The following is a 27,886-nucleotide window of genomic DNA, read 5'->3' as shown; positions in this document are numbered from 1 at the left end:
TCACAAGTTCTCTAGCAAAGATGAGACACCTGCAGTAGAGCAGAAGAAGTATAGATCCATGATTGGAGGTTTGTAGTATCTGATTCACACGAGAGCAGATGTAGAAAATGCAATAATTGGCGAAAGGGAGGCGGGTGATGGTGAAGTTGTCGATCAAGGGGACCAGGGAAGGTGGCGTGAAAATGTAGTCAACCACACTCATCCCCCATTGTTAGAATAAATAGTTCACCAATATAACTGAGAGGGGTGAATCTATCTAACTAATATCACAATTATCAACCTTTAAACTTCAACCATATGAGTAATATAATCAAAACCCACAACAAGATACTCATACACAATAACACCAGATATGTTAACTAGGGAAACCCTTGATTAGAGGGAAAACCTCGGTGGGGATGGTGCCCACAAGATTATGTACTAGTATAAACATTCCTTGTTAGGGGATGGACCCTGTTAGGAGTCTGTGAATACATTCAATACATATGAGACCATGTTAAGAGACTTTGAATCCATGTTAGGAGATTCCAAACCTATTAGGAGTTGTGGAAGATAGCAGGACCCACTACCCAAACAACTTCAAGGGAAAGACTAATGAACCCACTATCCAATTGATCTTTGTATTATTCCTTGCAAAATAATAGAATGAAATGTACTTCCTTCCTCTTCTTTTGTCTTGTCAACCAGATCTCTGCTCCTAATCTTGTAACCAGATCACAAAACTCACATCCAATAATCTCTTTGATTGCTTACACACATTCCTCAACCACTCTGCTCCTTTTTGCACTTCACACTTCAATAGATGCCACAAAAATAAGGAAAATATCTTTCCTTTATACCATATCTTCAAAATAATTCCTTGAGAGTCGGCCTTGAGGCTTTTCCAATTAATTATAAGAAGATAATTAATTAATTACAATTACAATAGCACTGTTGGCTCACAGTCTATACAAAACTTCACACATTCTCACGCCACCTTCCCTGGTCCCCTTGATCAGCAGCTTCACTATCACCCACCTCCCTTTCGTCAATTACTCCATCCTCAGTCTCCTAATAATCTTGTAACCATATCACAAAACTTGCATCCAATAATCCCTTGGATCGCTTACACGCATTCCTTAACCACTTTGCTCCTTTTCGCACTTTGCACTTTAATAGATGCCATACAAATAAGGAAAATATCGTTCCTTTATACCATATCTTCGAAATAATTCCTTAGAGTCAACCTTGAGGCTTTTCCAATAAACTATAAAAAGATAATTAATTAATTACAATTACAATAGCACTGTCGACTCACAATCTATACAAAACTTCACACGTTCTCACACCACCTTCCCTAGTCCCCTAGTTGATCAACAGCGTCACTATCACCCACCTCCTTTTTGCTAATTACTCCATCCTTGGTCTCCTTTTAATCTTGTAACTAGATCACAAAACTCGCATCCAATAATCCCTTAGACCGCTTACACGCATTCATCAACCACTCTACACCTTTTTGCACTTTGCACTTCAATAGATGTCATACAAATAAGGAAAATATCTTTCCTTTATACCATATCTTCAAAATAATTCCTTAGAGTCGGCCTTGAGGCTTTCCCAATTAATTATAAGAAGATAATTAATTAATTACAATTACAATAGCATTGTCGACTCACGGTCTATACAAAACTTCACACGTTCTCACACCACCTTCCCTGGTCCCCTTGATCAGCAGCTTCACTATCAACCACCTTCCTTTTGCTAATTACTCCACCCTCAATCTCCTTTAATCTTGTAACCAGATCACAAAACTCGCATCCAATAATCCCTTGGACTGCTTATACGCGTTTCTCAACCACTCTACACCTTTTCGCACTTTACACTACAATAGATGTCATACAAATAAAGAAAATATCTTTCCTTTATACCATATCTTCAAAATAATTCCTTAGAGTCGGCCTTGAGGCTTTCCCAATTAATTATAGGAAGATAATTAATTAATTACAATTACAATAGCACTATACAAAACTTCACACGTTCTCACACCACCTTCTGTGGTCCCCTTGATGAGCAGCTTCATTGTCACCTACCTCCCTTTCGCCAATTACTCCATCCTCAGTCTCCTTGTCAGTCTCTTCCCTACCCACTGCTTCACCCCCAATTCTTATCCGTAGGCCCACGTACCACTTTCTTTTGTCGGATTGTGATTGTGACCTCTTCACCTGCCACCTCAGATGGCGCTTCTCCTTCGACCACTTGTCAATTATCTCCCATGCTCCTTATCTTTTCAACCCCATTGCCTCTTCTTTATGGGAGTCAACCCTCCTTTTCATCCCCCATCGCACTTCCTCCCACCACAACCCCACTGGCCAAAATTCTTGCCCCATAAATTAGTGGTTCGATGAGAACTGCAAATCTTTCCACAGCTCCCTGTGTGCTTCCTTCGCGGCACACTCCCCATCCTACACTCAGTTGTGTTCTTCTTACCACCGCCTTCTTCGCTTCAAGAAACAGGTTTTTTGTGGCCTCGCAGTGTAGATCTCTTTGCGACACTCTCACTCATAACCCGAAAACCTTCTGGCGTACCTTGTTCTCTCACCTTGTGCCCTTCACTAGCACTCTTTGGTATCCCATACCTCAACCCTCTATGATATCCCTTGCTAGCCACCCACTCACCCTTCCATCCCCCCACACTACCATCTTTTCACTTCCTCCATCGTTGGTGAGGCCATTAGACTCATGAAATGCAGTAGGGTTGTTGATGAGGAAGGTTTTCAGAAAGAGCTCTTCAAGCTTGGTACTCTGATCCTTTGTTCTTTTCTTCTGACACTCTTCAACAGAGTGGTTTGCACTAGGTTGATCGACTTCTGATCGAGACACGTGATTTATCCCATCTATAAGTTCGGGTTGGTTTCAGGCCCCAGCAACTACAAGACCATCATAATTGGGCATACCTTTGCCAAGCTCTATGCCACAGTTTTGAATACTATCTTGTCCAAATACCTCAACAAGGGGTGGTATCATACTAGAGGACAGACCAGGTTTTGTACCAATTATCAGGTTGTGGATCACATCTTGATGTTGCAGAATATCATTGAGGAGGCTCGACATCATGATGCATAAGTTTTAGTCGAGCGAGTCTAGATCCTTCTCTATCGAATCATCATGTCCCCAATACACCCCGCACAGTTTTATTTTTGGTTGAATTCAAGGCCCATCCCTTCAGGGTTAGTGTTATCTTCAACTTCATCTGGTTTCTCCACTGCCTCAGGGGCTTTGCTGACTTTGCAGACAGCGACGACAAATACTCCTAACTCACCTACTGCTCCTCCGTTGATATCACCAGCTCTAATTTGCGACCCAAAGCTCGTGGCTAGTATGCCTAAGCCACTACCTTACTTAAGCTTGATTGGGATCGATATTGATCTTCTCCCTCCTTACCATTTCTCACTGGATGCTCCTACTCATCTGCTCCCCTCACAAGGTGAGTTGAATGGGCATGTCAAACTTGACATATACAAATAATACACCACCACGACTTGGGTTAAACCCAAACGGGGGTTTGCACTCGCGGATGGCCTTCTACTTGGAGCATTTTCTTAAGATCCATGAGGGGACTATTGTGCATCCTTTCTACAAGCCTTGGGGTCTTTCAAAGTGGGTTCGCACAAGGTGCATTGTCACATAAATCACCACTTGGTCAGAGACAATGGGATCTATTGCCTTTGTACTCTATTGGAGACGGAGACCAAGATCCATTTCATCTTTAGATGTCCCATCTACTATGAGATCAGAGACGAGTTTCACTACCTATTCAAAGACTGCAATTCTCTATTGGCCTTCTTCAACTACACCGACCAACGATGTTTAGCCCTCTACCTTTGTGAGACTTTGTAACTCCATGACGACGCTTTACATCTCATATTTCCTCGGAGTCGAGGCTTGGATCAGCTCATCACCGCCTTCCCCCGCCCCCTCCCCCTCGCCCATTATCACTCTCCAAGAGCAAGAAGTGCCCATCAAATACACTCACATCGAGATGCACCAAATCTATTAGACCACATCAAGCATTCATCAAGCAACAACATTCTACTCCCAATGCTACTCGCATTCAAGCTCAACCACTAGCCTCCCTAGGTCTTATCCTTAAGGGATGGATTTCTTTGTACCAAGAAAGAATATCTAATCCTCCTTTCATCTGTACATTCTCATTTCCTCTCTTTGTTTTGTTGCTTGTTCCTTTTTAGACAGTATTTGGTGCTCCTGTTGGGTTGCTTTTATGCCCTATTGTATCTTCCAATCCCTTGAACCCTTTGTTGGTCCTTTGTCAAATATTAATATCATCATCTTATCTCAACTTGTTTCCAAATTGGGGCTATTTTGCCAATGAAAGATATATTATCCAATCTTTATAAAGTGTGAGTTGGGCTTTGAGATTTTTTTCCTTCCTACACTTATACTTTTGCTTCTTTGGATTTTTTCTAGATTATGTCTCTTGTACATGTGGATTGAAACAATCAAAATAATGGATTGGTCAGATGACATATGGGGGAAATATAAGTATGTCAAGAATAGGAAGCACAATCCTTGAGCACTTGGATACTCTGATACTCACACCTTGTTAGAGAAATCAATATTGAATTCAAGTAGGGTGTACCAAGATGTTCAAAAGTGACACAAACCAAAACCTCGTTCAGAGAATTCAAAAATTTGAGCTATGAAGTATATTGCCAAGAAATGAAGTACCTAATCAAAACAATAAACCTACATGTTATAGCACATTCATAACTAACTATAATATTCTTAGCATTGATTCACAAGCCACTTTTAAATTTAATGTTAGTTTATTGGTATATACCTACATTTGTAGATATTAAATAATAGGTCATGCTCATAATTTGGAAGCCACTTACAAAAACCCTTTCCCTTAGTCTTGAAGATGCAAAGAGAGAATTTGAGTCATTGACTAACTGGCGATAGAACCTATCCCCAAAGAGAATCCGCTGAAAAAGCTGTATTGTCACCATCTTACGTTCATGAGATTTTGGGTTGGTTTTCCTTGAACCATCTTCATAACCACGCAATCAAAACAATTGATTTGAAAAAGACGGTGAACGTCGAGATTGAACGCTACAAACTCCAAATAGAACCCAGGATTACAAAATAATACAGCTTCAACCTCAAACTACAGAACAATTAAACACCGTTCTCGATAATGAAAAAGAACCTCAATTTTAAAGGAAATATATTAGTATTATAACATGTTGCATGCCATACCCCCTCATATATCCCAGTCATTTCATTAAGTTGGAATATATCGGTTGATCGGCCTTCCCTGCTGAAAATATCTTTTGGGAAACTACAATGAGTATTAAAAGTGGGAACTGTTAAAATCGTAACAATCATCCACCCGCGCACATGTAAACACAGCTTTCTAAAGACAGCAGCGGCATAATGTAGGATCGGAATGACAGCAAGTCAGTTGTAGTAGGACTGACGCAGGTTCAAAGCTAAAAACTCCTGTGCAATTTAGGGTTGTTCATATTAACGTAATTCACCATCAAAAGAAACAATCAGACAGGAATGCTATAACACAGCGTGAATCTTCAACAAGATGCGTCCATTCTGATCAAGAAGAATTAAATAAAATACAACTCACTAGATTCTTGGCGATGCCAAAGACTGATACGGTCTGACCAATTTTCAGAAGTAGAAGATATGGGTACTTGGAGAGGCCAGACTAGTACTGGTCCAACTAAATTTTATAAATACCATGATATAGAACTTTGAATACAAAAACAGTAAATCAGTCATACAAGAAAGAAAAGTAAATAGTAAAGACAAATAATTACTCTTTACACTATTACAATGGCACGAAATCAGTAATACAGCTGTTTATGCCCCTCTCAACAAGTCTACATAGCCATTACATCCCAATACTATAACCATGCCCAGAGTTTCGTAAATCCACAAAAAACCCGCATGAAACATTATGCAGACCTATTTTAATTACTTGTCTTTCCCGTTTTTGCCTTTTCACTCATTTTCTCCAAAGTTTTCTGGGTCTGGAGTCTTTGGAGACAACAAGAGACAGCAGCCAAAATAACCAATGTACACCGTGCTTTTTCTGGAGTACTGGACAGAGGTCTCTATCTCTGAGATGCATCTTAGGAAGTAAACCATGCACATCATGACATTTCTGTGGCACTGTAGATAAGAGTCTACATCTGAGATGCAACTTTGGAGGCAGAGGACGCATTGGGGTTGCAATGATGAACAAGTCCCTTTGAAGCTTATTTTTGGCATTGGCCGTTGTTCCAGAGCACATACCTCAGTTTGTCTTTAGTTATTTTTAATAACTAAGATGGAGGAATTAACATTCATTTATTGAGAATATAAAATGATGACATAATTATTAACATTAGGCAATTTCAATGTCTCAGCTGAAGCAGCACTGATGCTGAATTTGTGCAGGGAAAGTTCCCAAAATCAAACATCATATTTAATTTAGTATTAAACGGTCCCAAGACTACACTAATAAACAAATTGATATCCCAAATACTGCTAACATATATTCCTTTAAAAATAAATCTATAAGTTCTCCCTTTCCAAATGCATGTGATGCACGAGCTATATATCAATAAATAGCTGGCTTCAACAAAAAAATGGCAAAAAACTCTTAATTTGTTGAGACCATATACAATCAGTAGCGATAGTCTCAGATTTTCAACAAAGGTCTTACTAATTTTACCCTATAACAGCTCTCTAGACCAATACAAGAGAATTGCTTTTCCTTTTATCCTACAACAAAGGAGGCTTAAATCCTACACAACATAAAATGAACCGCATATATGTTTGGTGTCTTAGGAAACAAACTTTCACTATCATAAAATCACAGATGGTAACGGCGCTCACAGGCCAGCCTTGCTCTTTAAATGCTGCTTGAAATCCATAATATCACCTCGCCATCTAGTGATAGACTTATTTTCACAAACCCATATTTCTTTGGCAACCTGGTTTATGAGCCGAAAGTCGTGACTAACCAGAACAAGTCCCCCATCCCACTCATTGAGAGCTTCGGCAAGCGAATCAATGGTTTCAATGTCAAGATGGTTAGTTGGTTCATCAAGCAAAAGCAGATGAGGTAGCCTCCAAGCAAGCCATGCAAAAATCACACGGCTTTTCTGTCCATCTGATAAATTTTTCATGGCCATAATCTGAGCTTTGCCTGTGAGTCCAAATTTTCCAATTGCTGCACGCATCTTCTCTTCCTCAATACCTTGGTATTCATGCATCATATACTGCAATGCAGACATTTCCAAATCTAGCTTTTCAGTCAAATGCTGGTGATACTGAGCAATTCGGAGATGATTATGGCGCTTTACCATGCCATCCAAAGGAGTCAAATCACCAGTCATTAGTTTCAGCAATGTACTCTTTCCAGCTCCATTTGGACCAACCAATGCTACCCGTGAATCTAGATCAACTCCAAAATCAACATTTTTGTATATGAGGTTTTCAGGAGTATATCCAAAGTCCACCTCCACAAACTGGAGCACTGGAGGAGGAAGCTTACCAACATCAGTGAACCGGAACACTAATACTTTATCTCTGACTACTTTTTCTGTTAGCCCACCTCTTTCCATCTTTGCTAGTGTCTTTTCTTTACTCTGTGCTTGCCTGGCAAGCTTTGCAGAACCGTGTCCAAACCTAGCAATATATTCCTTCATTGAAGAAATTTGTTCTTGTTCCCACCTATACTGCTTCATCTGGTTTTCCTCAAGCTCAGCCCGTGTTTGGAAATACTGATCAAAGTTTCCTGTATACAATTTCAACTTCTTGTTTTGCATATGAATAATGTTTGTACAAACTCCATTGAGAAAGTCTTGGGAGTGTGATACTACAACCAAAATACGATCAAATTTCTTCAGAGTTTCCTCGAGCCAAACACAAGCTTCAAGATCTGAAAATACACAAAGACAAGAACTTCAGGCCAACAAACTTCAGAACAACCATTCCTTTGTTTTTCAATTAAGTTCAAACATCAACTTTTTTGCATTACAGCACGGAAAAACTCGATGAAAATTCCTTCTGTTAAAACATACAAGGCTCGAATATCAAACAGACAAACCATGGATGGTCCATGCCCCCCCAACTAAAAACCTCAAGCAAACAAAAACAAATTGCGAACCTAAATGATTTGTAGGCTCGTCTAGTAACAAAATTGTAGGATTCATGAACAATGCACGTGCCAGTGCAATTCGCATCCGCCAACCTCCAGAAAAGTCTCGTGTCTTTTGTGCTTGCATTTTCTTACTAAAACCCAGTCCAAATAAAATTTCAGCAGCTCGCTTTTCTGCTGTAGCAGCATCCAGGAGTTCCAAACGCTCATATATTCGATCTAAAGCCTCTCCACCTCCATCATCCTAGTCCATGTCAAACAAAATACCAAAAATATTATAATCTTCTCATTTGTTAACATTAGATATTAAAGAAGCTTTAATCCTACTGCTTTCAGAAAAACATTCTGACAATGCATCAAATAGATATAGATCAATGAACAAAAAAATAGTGCAAATAGAGGAAAAGAATACATGTTGCGAGTCAAATAAAAAAGATCATTGAACTAAAAGATGGATTGTAAAATGTCTCTATTTCCCTTCTATACATACTTGAGCAGCCAAAGCTTCAGCTTCCTTCTCAAGCTTAAGCCTCTCTTCATCACAGTTCATTACAGCTTCAAGTGAAGTCATATCAGTAGCCTCAATTTCTCTGGTCAGATGATATATATCCATATGCTCTGGTATGGGAAGCTCTCGCATTCCTAGAGATGTGAGGAGTGTAGATTTTCCACAGCCATTCAGTCCAAGCAATCCATAGCGTCTGGAATACAGCATAAAATATCAAGTAACCATAATAGTGACCAATAGAACAAAAAAATCAAAAAGCAGTAATAATTTGCCAAAAATAAATTAACTTAATACCTTCCATAATTCAGCTCAAGCTCTGAATCAACAATCAACTCGTGACCATGGAATGTGACTGACAAAGACTCTATCTGGCAAAAGAGATGCAGACAAGAAATATTAATACAGGACAAAATTATGGATGACCCAGGTAACCATGGATCCATGAATCACTTAAAGAATTCACTCCAACCATTAAGAACAATGTCAGAAATAGCTTAGTCTCTCTAGTTCCGGAATAATTTCATTCGCACAATAAATCTCATTTTCATATATTATTGATTCACCAATCAATGATGAAGTTATTACGTGCAGCCTATCATTTCTCTCTTTTCATTTCCAATCTTGATGTCAGTTTTTCATCATATACAATCACCTATATTTGTTCCATTTGGTTGGCATGACAAACAAAATGAAAAATTGGCAGACAGAAACTTCAATTAGTTATGGATAGATTCCCAGATTCATTATGACTGACCTCATTGATCAAGAATAAACAATGGCTTCATGATTTTTATGCCTGATGTATAATAGTGGGTGAAGCTTACTGCTCTTGAATAAACAAGAAATACAGTCTGTCACCATATACCCAGGCAACAAAAGAGAAAATCACTGAACCTAGTGTGTCTGCAACATATGCCATGACTTACTCTACACGCACCTTTTTAGTTCCATTAGGTCACAGCATGTCATACAAAATTTGATGGAGATAAAAAAGTAACTTTGATTAGTTAGGTGGATGAATTTTCTGGTTGAGAATATAGAATGGCTTTATTTTTTTATCCCAGATTTATAATACGAAGGGAATCTTGAATTAACAAATTTACAGGCTGCCACCATTTACCCAGGCAGAAGAAGAGAACGTCAGTCAGTGTCAGACAGGATTATACAGAGAGCAGGACGTGTCAAAGCAAACAATACAGAAGAACAGAAGGCAGAAACCATCCATAATTGAATAATGAAATGTTTAATGAACCAATGGTCAACAGTTAACATCCCCTAACTAAGCTGTCTCACTCATATGCAACCGATTATATGGCCTTCCAGTATATTATCACAGCCTGGGATTCATAAAAGAAGCTTTCAAGTCTTTCTTGGGCTAAACATACTGACCAAAAGTTGCAGTGTAGGTGTAATTCCTTATTTGACTATGATTTGGCAGGAAATTCTGTTTTTTCAGGAAAACAATTGGATAATACACTACAATAACTTGTGTCATATTAAAAAAGTCGTGTCTGCTAGAATCACCAATCTGAAAAGAGTAATAGCATGAAACAATATTATAAGTTGAACAATCTATTTGAGATGTTTCTTCTATCAAATGCCAAAATAGAAAGTTCACATATAATATGAAAAATGCATACACCTAGGATTTTATTATTTTACGATAGATATACTCCCAGTAAGTACCACAATTTGACTTTGAACTGGTTAATAAATGTGAGGGAATGCGAAAAAAGAATCAAAGTTGAAGAGAGAGGAAGAACCAGACAAATTGTTACTCTCAATCATGTAAGGAACAAATTCTGTTTCAGAAAGATGATGATTATCTTATACAAGCAACATACAGGAAACTGACTTACATAAAAGTCACATGTAATGGCTCCTTCAAAGACAAATAGTTCATATATAAAGGACAGATGTCACATATGAATTTATTTTATAGTAGGTCAATAAAGCCGAAATTAGCTTCTTGGTCATTTTTAAGATTAATCATCTGAAGGAATGGGATGTTACAAATACTGCTGATTCATACATCAGATACACATTTAGAGAAGTGGTGTGAGAAAAATATGAAACCTAAACAATCACAATTACAAGAGATTTGATACACATCAATCACAAGAACAATAAGCTTATTATAACATTGCATGTCAAATTTATTTGTAGAACTCCTCTATGTAAAGCGAAAAATGGAAAGGTTAATCTAACTGGCAAATTCGAAGACAGTGTTCATATACAAAGGACAGATCACATATGGATAGGTTTTGTAGGAGCAATAAAGTAGAAATTAGCTTCTTGATCATTTTAAAAATTCATCTGAATGGAATGCAATTTGGAATACTCCTATTCCATAGATCAGATACACATTTAGAGAAGTGGTATGAGAAAAATATGATAACCAAACAATCACAATTATAAGAGATCTGATACATAGCAATACAAGAACATTAAGCTCATCCTACCACTGCTTGTCAAATTTATTTGTTATACCATTGCTTGTCAAATTTATTTGTTATACTCCTATATGGAAAGTAAAAAAAAACAGAAAGGTTAATCTAACTGGCACATTCAATGACAAATAGAAAGGTATCACACGGATATATTTTATCGGAGCAATAAAGTAGAAATCAGCATCTTGGTCACTTTAAGAATGAATCATCCAAATGGAATGAGATGTTAGGAATAATCTTGTTTCATAAATCAGATGCAAATTTAGAGAAGTGATGTGAGAACAATATGATAACTAAACAATCACATTACTGAAGATTTGATACACAGCAGTCACAAAAACCCTAAGCTTATTATACCTGCTTGTCACATTTATTTGTAATACTCCTCTATATCCGGAGGACCACCTCTCCAAGCCTTTACACACATCTTACTGGCCACATTTAGATATACTCTATCAATCTTTATTTGAATGACATAGCCTTGTCATATCCTCGGGTATACAAGTATTGCCAACATCTCCAAGTAAACAAGGCTCAAGGTCAATGGAAAACAGAAGAGCAATTATCTATCCACATTAACATTTGAATGGCATCCCCATCACTTCATTAAGAGTGCAAATAGCCCAACATCTAAACATGACTACCACTAAAGGTCACAGAAAAAGGACACAATCATCTAAACGCCCAAAAAGAATGATTTACAGCTTACAGAGTATTCCATAGCCCCAGCAACAATTAGATGGAAATATTTGATAGGTGAAATCATGAATAAGAAATATTAGCAACACCTCAACAAGGGGGGATGACAATAAATTTAACAAAAGGTAAAGGGATTGCCCTGTGAATACGATGGTTAAGATATATATCACAGTAAAGATGACCATTCTACTTAGTGCCAAACTTTAGGGTCGAGGAAATTTATTTTTGTAGAAAGCCCTTAATGGACAACATGGAGATGACAAGCATTTGTCATTTGGAATGCAAGAAAATTTGTTTTCTCCTACCATTGTCTAGTCCTGTTCAGTCACTCTCTCATGTTTATATAGAACAGATGTTGATTTGATTGTGTTAGATTAGCTCCTACTTCAATATATAGATATGTCTGTTACATTTTATTTTATTTTGCATGATTCTGAACTTGATGTAAAATTCATTGCACCCTGTTTCACATCAATTACTATAAGGTAGAGGAACCACAGAACTCCCATTTGAATTTTTGACTATAGAAGATGTGTATATTTAGGCCTTTTATATAGGTTACCTACCATGCTGCCTAAAACCATGGAATTCAAAAGCATCATCCTAATCAGTTTCAAAAAAATTATGATAAAGAATGTTTCCACTTACAGATTGAAAGTACTTAATTCACAATCATAATAATCCACATTAGAACCACACGGCTAACTAAAATGTATAGCAGACAAGATAAAAAACCAAGTCGACCATAGCCTTGTGCAAATTTTGAAAGAATTAACTGGATCAAAACCTGACGTGTCAGAGATTTTAATATAATTCACAGAAATATCATGATATTTGTTAGTGATGAGGCCGGATACCAAAACCTCAATCATCAATATAATTTAAATATGAGAATTATATTTTGTGGATGAAGCTAAAATAGTTATTGAAATACACAATAATAAAGCCTTGAGGTTCCCTAATTTTCTTTTAGATGTTATGGGAAGTAGGAAAGAAGGTGGTTAGCGCCAAGCAAGAGTCTAGGTAACTGCACTAAGGGTTCTCATTCCTAAAAACTCAAAGTAAAACTTTTAGCCATAAGTCCATCTCTCTGCCATACCCTCTATAAAAGGATTGTTGTAAGCTTATAGGCATAATTGACGGATTAACACCTCTTCTCATGTACAGACTCCCAAAGCAGAAAGATTTTGTGATAGGGACGTACATGCAATCCTCCACTCCTTGAAAAGCAGATTGTTGTTAGAAAGGAAAAAATGTTGCAGGAAATGGAACACAATAGAATGTATATGCAACCCCCAATGTATAAAGAGAATAAGATCATTGGCTATAATTTACATCCTGTAAGTTGTTTAGATATGTTACAAGTATGTTCGTGCAACCCACAATTTAAAGAGAAAAATCGTTGGCTAAAATTTACATCCTGTAAGGTGTTTAAATATGTTAGACATAAGTATGCAATTACAACATTGAAAACATCAACACCTAAACATAAATTATGCCTCTATATTATGTATGATACCCTGCCTTACTGCCTAGATTAGAGACAACTCCATGTGACTCAAAAATTTACAATTTCATCAGGCCCAAACAATTTAGACATTAGATCTGCAGCTGCTCCTGAGTTGTGCATAATAACAAAAAATAAGTGGCCTCCCTAATTACCAGATATCTAGCAATGATTGTATGCAAGGTTCTTCACTAACTTAGGAACACTGAATTCTTGCAGTATGGTAAAGAAACTGTGAATGGATCAAACTCGGTCATAATTGTTGCAACCACATGGCCTCCCAACCTGCACTTATGGCTACCTCGTATTCAAATATAACAAAAGACAACGAAACTATATAGTGGAGTTCAGTTTGCCATAAAACAATTCCCACATTCATAATAAAATAGCCTCATGGATCTCCGGCTGTCAACAAAATTGACCCAATCAGAGTATATGTAGCCTGCCAACCCAAACCCTGAACACTATGGTTACATAATGCTAAACTCAACTATGCCTTTGACATATTTAAGTACATATAGCTATTTCCCAGCAGACTAATTCTAAATGCACAAGAATTGAAAGAGAAGCCTGATAACAAAATTTAGATCCGGTCGACTGGATGACAGATGAAACAGATTTGACCGCCACCAGAAAGGTTGATTGAATTAACATGTCCTGATAATTTGAACACAACCGTCACAGATTTCTCCTAAAGATCTTTTGTAAATTTGATCTGAGAAAGAAAGAATGTGTTACCAAATTTGCAAATACCCCAAACCAAGTGATATCATTGGAGGCCCAAAGTTCAGAATAAATTTGGTTTCACCTTCCAAATACTAAATCAAAATATAATCTCATAACTTTTGTCATAAAGATTAGAAACAGAGAGACTTCTTTCCCATCTAAGAATATTAAAAAAAAAAGTGTGTGCTTCTGATATACGCTGAGATCATGGATTGTAGTTAAATTCATGCAAGGACTTGGTCATTCTCCACACTAGATGTCCTTTCCTAGCACCGGAACACCTTACTGCTTATACCATATAATACTCCACACTAAACCCCTGATCAAAACAGCACCCTTTTCATCCATATAATACACATCTGCTAAGTGCCAACTTAAAAGTGACCAATTGGAAATGACCAAAGCTTTCATTGTAGCCAAATTTCATCTCACTAGTTATAGCCTTAAGCAGAGATGAGCACCATTCTTGACCACCCAATTTTGATTCTACATACGGCCATTATACTCTAGTTCCAATTTTCCACTTAGATTAGTATTCTTCTTAAAAAATAGTAGTTGCTCAATCGCATATTCCCCATAACGAACAAGTTGCTATCACAACTTTCTATGTCAAGCTTTCAATTAGGGCAATTAATCATCCAACATATCGTATAATATGATATAAATACCACTCGAGTCTGATTTTTCAAGATTGGCTCCATCTCCATTTCTTGACACAATTTCTTAAAGTTGTGTCAAAATGCCCCCTTGCCGCACCACCACTGTTGTCAAAACACCACTGAGACTTCAAGGATGGCAAGCATGGTTAGATGCCCCAAGTCATCCCAAAAGTCGCTTGATCCATGATTAGATCATCTTGGGGATGCCTAACAAATTACCATAGGCCCCAATAACAAGCTTCAACCCTAAACATAAATTGGTGGAAAAACAATAAAAATAACATTTGTAATGAAGTTTTTCAAGGCTTTATTGTGCTTGTGTCGAGGGCTTTGCTCCTCAACCCTTGTATCACAACAAGGGTGTTGGCCCCAACCCCATTGGAGGCTTCTACCCTACCTTCAAGCGGTATTGCCTCTTTACTCTGCTAGGAGCTCCTGAACCCCTACAAGGGGAATTGCCCATTGAACCCAAACAGCTACCCACAACTCGTCGTCAGTGCAATCATTTCTATGATTTTCCTATTTATTACTTTGAACTTCACTTAATATGCCATAATTTCAATTGCAATTATTATCCTTGGTTTCCTCCCAATGTTTCAAAACACTACCAGCCATTGATAATACTCAAATTTGAATTTAAACATTTGTGTTTTAGGTCTTTATTAGTATAAACTTTCTATAGCGGGGCAACATTTCATGTATATTTTATGTTTATTTTGTACAAATCTTATAACTAAATTTTACCAGTACTATATGCATTTGAACTGGGCTCCACCACCATCAAGTACTACATGTACTTGCACCATACCTCACACCACTTGTCAATGTCCTCTCCAAACTTGTTTTTAAACTATGTGTGGAAGTAAATTCTCCCCAATTACTAGAAATGAGATTTATTACCTGCTAATCAATTTGATTTATATTTTAATGCTTTAAACTTAGCCCATCCCTAAAGCAATCACACTTAAAACAAAGAAAACAAAGCCACATTTTCCAATAACTACAATCAAACAAAGATGTGCTAATTTGATTTTGACACAACGAAAGCATATTCCTCGTTGTATCCTAATTATTGGTGTGCTCTTTGTGACACAACTCATAATAATATGCCAAGGGCACCCTATCCTCTCTTGAACAAAGATGTGCTAAGATATGTGATCACAAAGTTGAATCCAAGGTTCCAAATGTGTGTGATTTTTGTTGTTTAGTGTAGACTCTTGTGCTAAGATGACTCAATGAAATCTACAAAGAGCTTTTGGGTCAGGTGGAGGTGACTTGCTGGAAGGATTCTCAAGAGTGGCTTGTCGGTGGCTCTGAAGAGGATCGTGCGCTTCTTGCTCATGTGTTGGAGGGTAAGTTTTGTAGCTCTCTCAGGGAGAGAGATGTTTTGGCTTGGAGTCCTAGTCCTAAACGCAAATTCTCGATAGCTCAAGGCTATGCTACACTTGATAGGAACCTGCATGGTTCGACAGAAGTACTCTGGTGGAAGAATGTTTGGAATATTTTTTCTTGGCCCAAATGTAATTTTTTCTTATGGTTGTTAGCTCAGAAGAAGTGTCTCACATGGGAGAATATTCGCAAAAGAGGCTTCCAGGGACCTTCTATCTGCTTCTTATGTGTGCACAATGAAGAATGTATCTCTCACTTGTTTTTTCTCTGCCCTTTTTCGAGGGAAATATGGCATATATGGTGGGAAGCTTTGCGCCATAGTTGTATCCATGCCACTTCTCTCACCGACTTTTGGGAAGGCTTGGGCAGACCTCCAACAAAGACTTCCTTTTTGCAAGTTGCTTGGATGGTTGAACCGATTCTTATTCTCTAGAACCTTTGGTTGGAAAGGAATCGCAGAATCTTTTGTGATTTCAAATTGGATAGCCCTCAACTGTGGAGGAAGATTCTTGGTAGGCTTCAGGAGACTATTTTTGCAAAATGTGATATGTCTGAAAGTATAGATCCGGGTGACCAAGCTATTGTGAGGAATTTGAATCTAGATGGTAATAACAGGGGCATACTTTTAGAAAAAGGCATTGTTATGGTAAGCAACATGTTCGTGGGGAGATGGACTCCTCCCCCGGCTGGAACCTTGAAGATTAATACAAATGGCTCTTCTCAAGGGAATCCTAGTCATGCTAGTATTGGAGCTATAGGTAGAAAAGTAATAAGGGTGAGGCGGTTTTTCTTTTCTCTATCTATAAGGGTCAGCACTCTAATAATTTGACAGAGGCCCTGGCTATTGAGACTGCTATGGAGAGAGGATGCTCTTTAGGTTGGAAAAAGATCATATGTGAGTCTGACTCTCAGATTGTTGTTGATATGTTAAATAACCAAAGTTGGGAGAATGTTAATTGGGCATTAACCTCTTTGGTAAGACAAATTTTTCTTTGTAGTTCCTTGAATTTGTCTCCTTTTGTCATATCCCTCGTGAATGGAACAAGGTGGTAGATTGTTTGGCAAAGTGGGCTTTAGAGAATGTGGATAATTGGGATATTAGTGGTAGGGAAGGATTACCTTCTGATTATTGTAGGATTATTGATCAACTTTTATTGGAGGATAGACATATGTAGTGGTTCTATGGGCCTCTAGCCTTTGCATTGTAATTTGGAGTCATTTGAATAAATTTCTACCCCTTTCTTTTTAAAAAAGGAAGACTATTATAACTTGTTAGTGAACAGATTGTCCTCCAAGAAAATACATGCAAATATAACCCTGAATGCCCAAGTGAGAAGACTAATCAGCACCAACAGTTGGACAAGTTATCATTGGATTGATAACCTTCCTTTGAATTTTATCAGGTACAGCTCCCCGTGTAAGAGATACAATGAATTAATTATGGATGCTTTTAACTAGAAAGCACGAAAGGATTACAAGCATCTATCCATAAACACAGAGTAGATGCAAAAACCTAACAACTGAAAAGGAAAGAAAAGCAAAGAACAGCAGATGACACAAGGTTCATTTGTTGTATGTTGCATTACATAATGAAAATGAAAATATATCTTCCGTCCTCTTGAGAGAATTAAAAATCAGAGCTTTAAAAGATATTTTGAAATGATAGTGTCACAAGAAAACAGTGACATTAGAAAGTATTTCAGAGAAAACTGAAAAATGACGCAAGATCATGATCAGTGGAAGGAAAATACATCATAATCAAAGTTTTGATGTGATTAACCTCCAATCTCCCTTCCCTGGATACCACAAAGACTCTTTTACACATTTACAAGCAAAACCACCATCTAAAGAAAAACTAAAACTCTTCTAAAAATTACATTAACAATCAAAATCTTATTCCTATCTCTAACACACAGTTCAGAGAAAGAAAATCAGCCCATGCTCCGCCTCTCACAGTCTCTCAAGAAAATGGAATGATTTGGAAAAATTTCCCTCCCTGTTGTAGCACACACTCTGCAATCCCAAAGAGAAAGAATGGAACCCCTTGAACCTTCACTATTGGCATATTTATCTTCTCATTTCCGTGAAAACCTTTCAATTTTCCTAACTGAATCTTGAAAAACTTTATGAATTCCCCTTTTCCTTTTAACATTTTCACTCTTCAACAAACACCATATTTTCAAGTAACAATATATCATGAGTTTATATCTTTTACCTCATTACCAAATGAGAATATTTTTTGAAATTTATAACCACTTCCCATATTGGAATCCCTAAAGTCAATCTTTATTATTTTCCCGCACCACGCCTTAAAACATATATGTTGTATGGAAAATCTGAATTAATGTTCCTATATATATATACATCATTCCATTCTTTAAATTCGATGAAGCTCACACCTTCAATTTTCAACCAATCACCACGTGGCTTCATCTCATACCCCTGAGTGTCTTTGGGTATTATAATAGACAACTATTATAGTTCCCTTCAATATCAATGTGCCACAACAGATGGATGTATTTGCTCTACAGTCTTCATGCATACAGCCCCCTTTATTGCCTTTGAAATGGCCTTCTAATTCATGGATGTGCAAAATCCACATTCCAATATCACCTTTGCACACGAAATGTTAGAATCCTAAATTAGATTAAGGATCCCCAAAATATGAACTTAATGCTCTCAGCGACCAATGATCTGCAAGTTTAATCGCATATTCATACCTACTAATTGCATTAATAGCAATTTACATTCAAAAAATGTTGCCGTAGAGTTAAAAGGAAACCCGAGCTTTTACTCTCCATGCATTGTCGCAGACTTGGGGTCTTTATGCGTTTCGCTTGCGGGAGTACCGGCACTATGTAATTTGCACCAAGTGTTGAGCATATATCTTCCATGATACCATGCGGTGTTCCACATATTCACATCTGTCAAATGATTCCATGCATTCTCTGTATCATCCTATTTAACATGACTGCAAGAAAACCGATAACTGAGACCACTGTTATGCAATTTCTAACGCTGGGAGGTACTGAAATCATGGGGAGAAGTTGAGCCTCAGTCTGTAGGGTCATCAGATCGAAGTACCCGTGTATGATGAAGATCACGCCTCCATTTGTGCGCTAGATGACACTATTTAAAACTTTGATTTCTTACGAACGTTTTCCCTTGGTTGATGATTGATATTCACAACACATGCTTTCATTATGAGCAAGCCTTGATAATAAGAATGAGCTGACTCCTCCTTTTTATGTTGTATGCTCTAGAACCCTCATGTGCAGGCAGCGAGTAACTGTTTGGATCTTTTGCATTCGCTGATATCTATATTTAACAAGAATCTGATAATGTTGAGGCTTGTGATAAATGGCTTAATTGCTAAACTGTCGGGTGGATTCTCTGAAGATAATTACTCTCGAGCCTACAACATTTCTACAATGGTCGAATTCAAATTTGAGCACATTATTTACTTTATGTTTATTCAAAAGTGTCAACAATTTGTCAAGCACTTTTCATTTAATCTCCACCACCTTGAGAAAACAACATGATATAATTACCAACCAACTGATGATTCGAGAACCTCTTTGTTATTTTCCCTTTTTAATATTTCACAAAGTGATTTGCCACACCGATTTGGCATAGGCTCCAATTTAGAATAAGCAGATGTGAAGACAACCTCGGCACATAGGCATTTTGAAAAATAAATGGATGTCTCAGTCGGTTCATAATACTTGTCATTAAATTTAATACCAAACTTAAGCCTTTGCCAAATTGGTAAGAGTCATCTCAAATCCTTGACTTTGCTGATTTGCATCTCTGGATTCAAACCCATTTCCTTGGTATAAACACATGCTGCCTTTGCTCATTGGTGAAAATTTCCAAAATTACTTGCATCATATTATAAGGACAGAGCATCTAACAACATTTTAACATTTGGAGATTGATGCATTCATTTGAACGACCCTTTTACAATACTCCCCTATCTTGAATGAACTCAATAGGCTTAGTGAGACTTCTTGTGAAATCATCTAACCTTGAAAATAATGATCTTTGCACTAGACCATTGGAATTTAAACTCGAACTATGTACTTGAACCTTTGAACCATCAAATTCATTGACCCTACATAAAGAATTTGAAACAAATTGAACCACCTCGAACCACTTTGAATTTCTCGAATCTCTGAAATCTTGCACTGAAGATTCCGACCAAAACTTGCACTTCTGATAACTATTTCTCTGAACAAATCTGTTATGCCACATTGAAACAATGAACTTGTAGAATCATTTGAACATGTTCCAGCAAGTTGAACCAATTCAAACCGCTTCGAACCTTAGCTCAAAGTAGTTCAAGACTCCACACTTGAAGTTTTAAAACTCTATCAATGTTGGGTACTAACATAACTCTAAAGTAGACATGAAATTTAAGAGACAATTTTGCAAATGTGAAATATATATTAGTTCTTGCTTTACCAAATTCATTAACTACACAAGGAAGGTGTTGTCCTCTAAGGGATTCAAATGATTTTCACATTACCCATGCTCAACAACATTTAAACAATGAATTTACTTAAGTGTTTATCAAAAAATCTCTTTGGATCTCCCTTTGCAAATATGATAGGGTGGCCTTAAATATGGGATAATTTTAACATCTTCAAGTGATTTGCCCTTGAGCTTTTGGATTCTACTTCTACTAAGACTTCTTAAAAAAAAAGGAGAAAAATATTAAGGGTTCAGGAAGCCTATTATAACTCGAAAGAAAATCTATGAAATTTAAGATACAAATTTGCAAATGTGAAATATAAATTAGTCCTTGCTTTACCAAAATGATCAACTACACAAGGAAGGTGTTGACTTCTAAGGGATACAAATGATTTTTATAGTACCCATGCTCAACAACATATGAACAATGAATTTACCTTTTAATCAAAAAATCTCTTTGGATCTCCCTTTGCAAATAAGAGAGGGTGGTCTTAAATAGGAGTTCAAAAATGGCTCAAGGAAAAGTGATCTAAGATTAATCGCCAAGATTTCGACAACTACAACCTAATTAAGGATTATGATGATTATCCACTAAGATTGAATAAAAATTTAACAGCAAAAATGATGCCTTCTAATAGAGGATAAGGTTAGCCTCATTGAACTTGGACACCTTGCCTCCAAATTATCTATTTGGTGAACAAACGTGGATGACACCTCAGCATGCTTATCTCTTTGAATGGAGTTGGATGCGATCAATTCTTCTTCAATGTTGGAAATTTGGGAAATTTGGAAAAATATTACCAAATTGAATCATCTTTAAAGCTCCTTGAACTTGAAATTTCCTCCTTTTTCACTACTCTTCTTCATCCTCAATCTACGACCTTTGACTTCTTAGTGTGAAGTTTGAATTTTGGAGGATGTCTTTAAAATCTTCCCCTGTTCATCCACCCTTTTCTTCTTGTCTTGAAATTCTCCGTAGGTGTAGTCCTTCACTGTGTTTGTTTCATGACGAGCTTACATCAAAAATGTAAAACAAAATTGAGGAAGCTATCAATACATCATTAAAACGACTTCACCAATCTTTCCTTTACTCTAGAAATGGCCTTACAAATTTTGAAAATCGATTATGTCTCATCCTTGGAATTAAACTTTCAAGTTTGGAATTCAGAAAATTTCCAAGTAGTTTCACTATTGCTTCCTAGGTAATTCAGAATCTCTCTTCCATGCATAAACTTATTATTCCCCCTCTAACACTTGGCCTTTACCTCTTTTTAACTTGGAATTTTCTCAAGACACTTTGTGTTTTCAATCTCAATTGGCTTTGGACTCAACAATTTACCAATATTTCTCTAGCCCCAAAGAGTGAATTTCATATCTTGGTCTACATTCTTCACCTAGGTTTTCAACACTTGCCAATATTTCATAATGAGAAAAAAAAAACTACGATGACATTTGAGGAATTTTCAGCACTTCAAATTATTTTCTTCCTCCTTGCTAGAATGGTCTTCCCTCCTTCCTAGAATGGATTCCATCATATTTCTTGTATTTTCATGCTTGAAAGGTGGAATTTCATGTGCTTTAAGGAACCTATGACAATAGCGTGAGATAAGGAATTTCTAAGTTTCCTTGAGTGAACTTGGTGCTACCTTGTGGATTTGCCATGTCTTAGGCAAATTTCTTCTTTTCAAGGTGGATTTCATGATGTTTTGAGGAGTTTATCAGAACTAAGTCAATTTATGCATCCTTCAAAGCTTGGGTGGATTTCAAATGAAATGAGCACTCTCCTTGATTGGATGGCTGAACTTCATGTTGATTTGTGGAATTTCCTCACTTGACAGCACTTAGCCACTTTTAAAACCATACCAAACTGGCGGATTTTATCTTGGTTTTAGAAATTTATTCACTATATTTTTCTAATTATATTGACCTCCTCCAATCTTTTGTAAATTTGACAATTTATTCAAGATTTAAGACTATATAAAGGCAAGAGCCTATAACACAACAGTAACTTGAGCTTTTCATTTGGGAGGTCTTGGGTTCAAACCTGCTTCAAATTAACACATAATTAATCTCAACAAATAATAATAATTAATCTAGGCTTCAGCATGACCTATCAAGGAAAAAAGAATATAAAAATAAAAAAGACTTGATGTGCTTGCTCAACACTTGAGCAAATTTTCTCCTAAACCAACCAATCCAACCCATTTTTGGAAATATATATATATACAAATTTGAAATAAAAAATCTTTGAAGTCTACATAAAATCGTTCTGCACATGTCAATCAAATTTGAAAACTTAAGGAAATTCTCTCTCTAAACTTGACAGAATTTGGAATGCTTGAAAAGAAAACTTTTAGCAAATGTAAAATTTTTGAGATGTGAAAAGAAATTGTTTCCAAACCTGAAATTTCCTCTCATAATACCTTCACTTTGCTCTTAAATCCAAAAAAAAAAAATTGAACTTCAAAGCTTGCATAAAGAGGTCAACTTGCTTGGTTTTATTCTTACCTTTTTTATTTTCCTTCGAGTTAATTTGAACTTGATCTTGTTTATGAGTACCTCCATATGGATTAAAAAATGTGTTTTATGCCCCTTTCTTTTAAATTTGGTGATCTCCAACTTTCTTCTAGAATCTTCCTTATAAGTCAACCTACATATTTCTTCCTCATTGAACTACTTTCATATGAGTTCCATATGAGCAGACTTTGCTAATGTTTATGGATTTCCTCAACATGTGAACAATTTTCAAAGCTCCTTAAGCAGATTTCATCCAAAGCTAAGGAATTTTTAAATTCATGAGGTGGATTAGGTTAACTCGTGGAATTTCAAGCATGGAGAGAAGAATATTTACATATAATAAAATATTTAAGTATTAATTAAGACTAAGTTATATATTATTTATATTATTGTGAAGGTGTATGAGAGTGGTTTCAGAAATCTAGAATTTATAATGGATATTCTAAAGTTTTGAAGATTTTAGGTTTCAGCATGCTTGAATCAGTGTTCTTTTCCATAGCTTTTCCTCCCTTTTCCAAGATTTCTAATAACATTTTATTTTGAAATTCAAACAAATTTTTGTTCAATCTAACACAATGCTCAGAATACATCCCACATGGAAAATGATAGAATGCTAGATCAACCCTTTATAAACATCCTTCTCAAAAGATCAGCTTTGAAGCATATAAATAACAGTAAATAAGAATCATATAACATTATGTCAAAAACTGCTGTAGAACTGTCCTCACAGCATGGTTAAGAATGCTGAAATTATTCACTAAGGTTGAGGCTTGTTTTTCTATTGTAATCAGGAAAAGCTTTTTTTTCCAATATTAAAACCAAAATTGTATTCCTATTTGCTGTTTTACCTTTACCTTTATATATGTATGTATGTATGTATGTATTTTCTTAAGATGAAAATCTACATCAATACTCTTGCGTCTAGAAAAGTTCAGACAAAATATATGTGTGATAGCAGCTTTCCTGATTCTTTTAAGGTGACCAACTATCTTTTTGTTGATCTCATTTCCTTCCAGCAAACTTTACCAGCTACTTGCTCTTTATTTTATGGTGAATTATAGATTGGTGGCTTTGCCAAAGTTTCTTTAACAGGCCATCAGTTGTCTATCAGGCAATCAGATCTGAGTACACCGAAACAGTTTACTTCAGAAACAAACTTTTCTCGATAGCTGAACTGTAACTTCAGACAGAAAAATTTTCTAGATTGCTGGACTGAAGGCAGCATTACCATTTTTCCTGTCATGCCAGTGACATTTCCTATTCATTTTAGGGGTAGTCAACAGCAGGGATGTTTTTTCTATACATCTCTGAGATGCCTTCGGTGGTGAGCGGTTTGAAAGACCACACAGAAAGCATCACTTCGATGAACAAATACAAATACAAATTTAGCAATTTAATGTACTTTTCAAAGATACCCGTGCTTGCAGTATTGAATTATAGAGCAAAACCAACACCAAAATAAATAATTAAATAAGAAATAACCAAAAAATAGTAGAGGGCAACCGTAAGTCTGTCATTCAAAAACCAAATATTTCAAGGTGAGGGAAAGGAACCCTGCCCATAATCAGACAAACAGTTATTTAGGCAAGTAGGCAAGAGCAGCGGGCAGAAATTGGGAAAAACTATCCTGATTGAAAGTGTTTTCCCTGATTGAAAAAATATTACGATGTCAAATAATTTGTTCTAACCATGTACACAGTTTCACATTCCTTGATTGTAGGAAGAATGGCAAACCAAAGAGGCAGTTAGTCACAGATGCTGTCATTAGAATTTCTGTAAACAACTTATAATAAAATCACAGTCAAAGTTAGTACTGAAGCTGCCACTGCGTGTTAGTCAACTTATCCTAAAATCACCATAAATAAAGCTGTAGGATTCCTCGGCTAAAAGCTAGTGTAGGATTCCTCGGTTAAAAGCTAGTAGGCATTGAATATTAATTACACTGGTAATCTAAAAAACAAATAAAACGCTTAGTTGGACTCTTCATCTTCCTTAACCGGCCACCTGCACTGTATCTTTTTTTTCCCCGTTTCTTAAAAAAATTTCCCAATCAACAGACACGTATAAACCACAAGCAGTCTAGAAAAACTCTCTCAAATATTACCGACTACACACCATCGCTATTAGCAAAATTCCAACTTCCAAAAACATTAAAAGCTAGAATTTTACGAAAATTCGCCTAAAAAACCTGTAAACTACAATTATCCGGCTTACAATAAGGTACTAAAAATGTAATAACTTTATCTTAGGCAAAAGAGAATGACTAAGCTTCCGTTCAACTCACATGAATATCTCGAGAAAGGGGATGGGAACAAAGGACACCGGTACATGTCCGATCAGATATAGTCATGGCAGATATTTCATCAGCTGCCTTATCCACGCCGGCGATGGCTTTGCCATTTTGCTCCACTGACGCAGACGATGCCGCCCCTGACTTAGGCGCCGAGACTGCCGCTGACTTGGCACCCCTCTTTGCCGCAGCGGCGGCCTTCTTGGCGGCCGCCCTCTGTTTGCTCGCATCAGAAACCATTGTGGAGCCTACGGGCAGAATGAAAAAAATAATAATCAAACCCTAACTTCAAAAAACCCTAAAAACCCAACTCATCCATCAGACCTTAAAAACCCTTTCAACAGATACATTTAAACTCCGTATCAATGTAAAAGAGAATAAAAAGTCCATTGATCAAGTTACAGATTTGTTTTTTGATAATAACCAGATAAATCACTAAAATAACAATATTTTTTCGAAACGATAAAATTTGTGAAGGAAAAAAAAGAGCATACCTTGAGAGGGGATCTGAGAGGGCGGTGAATTGGAAGAGAAAAACCTGTCGTAAGAAAATCGAATTCACAGATTTAATGGCAGGTTTTCTTTGAATCTTCCTTCAGATCGTTTGAAGAGAAATTGTGGCATCCCGAGTTCAGGTATTTATAGGTATAGAGTTTAGCTTCGGTAAGAACTTTGTTGCCAACCCTATGCTTCGGGTTTCCTATACCGCCACTTTAGCCATAAATATCTTGGTCTGTAGCTTCACACGCGTGCACTTTTTAGTGCTTTTCCTATTAAATATCTATTTTTTCTCGTTGATTTGAGGTCGGACTCAATTAGGTTTCGACTTACTCGACCTCCCACGAATATGTATTATTTGCTCTAAAATTTTGCAAGTTCCTTAGGAGTAACTTTTGTTTTTCCCAAGAGATTTGAAGTCTTCTCTAGGTTTAAGAGTGTTTTTTATTATTTATTACTTGCACTTTGGATGGATCATTTTAGTATTTATATTTACATAGAATGTGTAACTATAAATTTTTCATATAAAGTTATAGATGTGTAGTAAATATATAATTATTATTTTTATGTAAAGATTATTATCAAATTAGTCTTATAATCAAAAAATAATAATAATAATATTAGAGTAAAAGATGTAGTGTTCAAAGGCAAGAGCTTACAACACAATAGTAAATTGTGAGCCTCTTATCACTGAGATCTTGGGTTCGAATCTACCCGTGCTTAATAAAATAATAATTCATGGTAATACATAATAATTGATCTTGGCTTCGGCCTCTTACCGATCAAAAAAAAAAAAAAAGATGTAGTGTTCAACATATATTTTTGTGCAAATTTTGAATTCATATAATTGATAAGATAAAGAGGAATTGCTTGAAAAATGTATTTCTTATTACCTTCCTTATACTTCTTTCTTCCTCATGATTAAATTAGAGGGCATATAGTGCTTATGCATATATACCCATGAGTTTAGTCATTGAATAAGTAAATGAAACTAATTAAATATCTATATGATTTCTTGTATTGTCTACTTATAATACCTCCTTAGAGCTTATTCTCTCTCATAATTTATTATATGGTATATATCGCTTATGTTAGCATACCCATTAGTTAAGTTGATACTCAATCAAATGCAATTGTCAATATCATATATGTATGATCTTGTAGTTTCACTTAAGTGTGTACATATAGTTGCATTCTTAAAAATTAGACATCACACTTCTAATAATACCACTTCTCGTCTTCCTTAAACATTATTTTCCACTTGATTAACTAAGATGCATTAAATAATAAAAATGAGTTAGATTTTAACGTATAGTACAATTACATGCACAATGCATTAGAGAAGGTGTACTATATGTTAGCATCAGGAAACACTAAGAGGGGGGGTGAATCAGTGTTGCAACGCTTTTAAATAATTTACTCATTTTACTACAATACCAAATAGTAACTTACTGATAAAGCATGCCAATAAACTATACACAAAAAAGGAACTGATAACATCATCTTTTGTTCTTAAGGAAACCCTGACCAAGGGGGAACCCTAGCGGGGATGATACTGACAAGATAATGCACTAGTATAAAAGTGTCCCTACTTGGAAACCTGACTCTATTAGGAGTTGATAAAGTACATCCACTACATAAGTCCCTATTAAAGGTTTACAACCTTGTTAGGAGTTGACGACAACAAGAGGGAGCCCACAACTCAAATACAAAGAAGATTAAAGCTACCTTAGAGGACTCATTGTCCAATACATGAAATAGTACATGAAAGTTTGGGTTATACCCAATAAATTATACATAGCATTACAATGCATGACTAGTTCTTGTATAAGTTCACAACTGGTATGCTCTAATAACCACCATCGAGGCTTACACATCGCATCAATACCATTACATATCCTTGCACACCATTAATACATTCCTTTATACCACTATTATACTTTATTTATATTGGCTTCACTAAGACTTAATCAAACATTTCCATACCCATATCAAAACACAAAATAAAA

At 36.3% G+C, this 27,886-nt stretch overlaps 1 protein-coding gene across 1 annotated transcript; it reads right to left on the bottom strand.

The window, feature by feature from the left end:
- Nucleotides 1-6,533: 6,533 nt before the first annotated feature.
- ABCF1 (ABC transporter family protein) lies at nt 6,534-25,991 on the bottom strand. Its single transcript, XM_089798425.1, has 6 exons — nt 25,874-25,991; nt 25,374-25,627; nt 8,964-9,037; nt 8,652-8,862; nt 8,171-8,405; nt 6,534-7,942 (listed from the first exon to the last, which is right to left on the bottom strand). The coding sequence occupies exons 2-6, from the start codon at nt 25,617-25,619 to the stop codon at nt 6,891-6,893; spliced, it is 1,818 nt and encodes a 605-aa protein (XP_089654551.1). The 5' UTR covers nt 25,620-25,627; nt 25,874-25,991; the 3' UTR covers nt 6,534-6,890.
- Between the last annotated feature and the right edge of the window lie 1,895 nt (nt 25,992-27,886).

The sequence above is a fragment of the Cupressus sempervirens genome, chromosome 8, assembly GCF_028749045.1.
Source record: "Cupressus sempervirens isolate cs-2001-9-10 chromosome 8, ASM2874904v1, whole genome shotgun sequence".
Classification (NCBI taxonomy): Eukaryota; Viridiplantae; Streptophyta; class Pinopsida; order Cupressales; family Cupressaceae; genus Cupressus; species Cupressus sempervirens.
The sequence above is the reverse complement of the archived record's forward strand: the minus strand, read 5'-3'. Positions and strand labels throughout refer to the sequence as shown.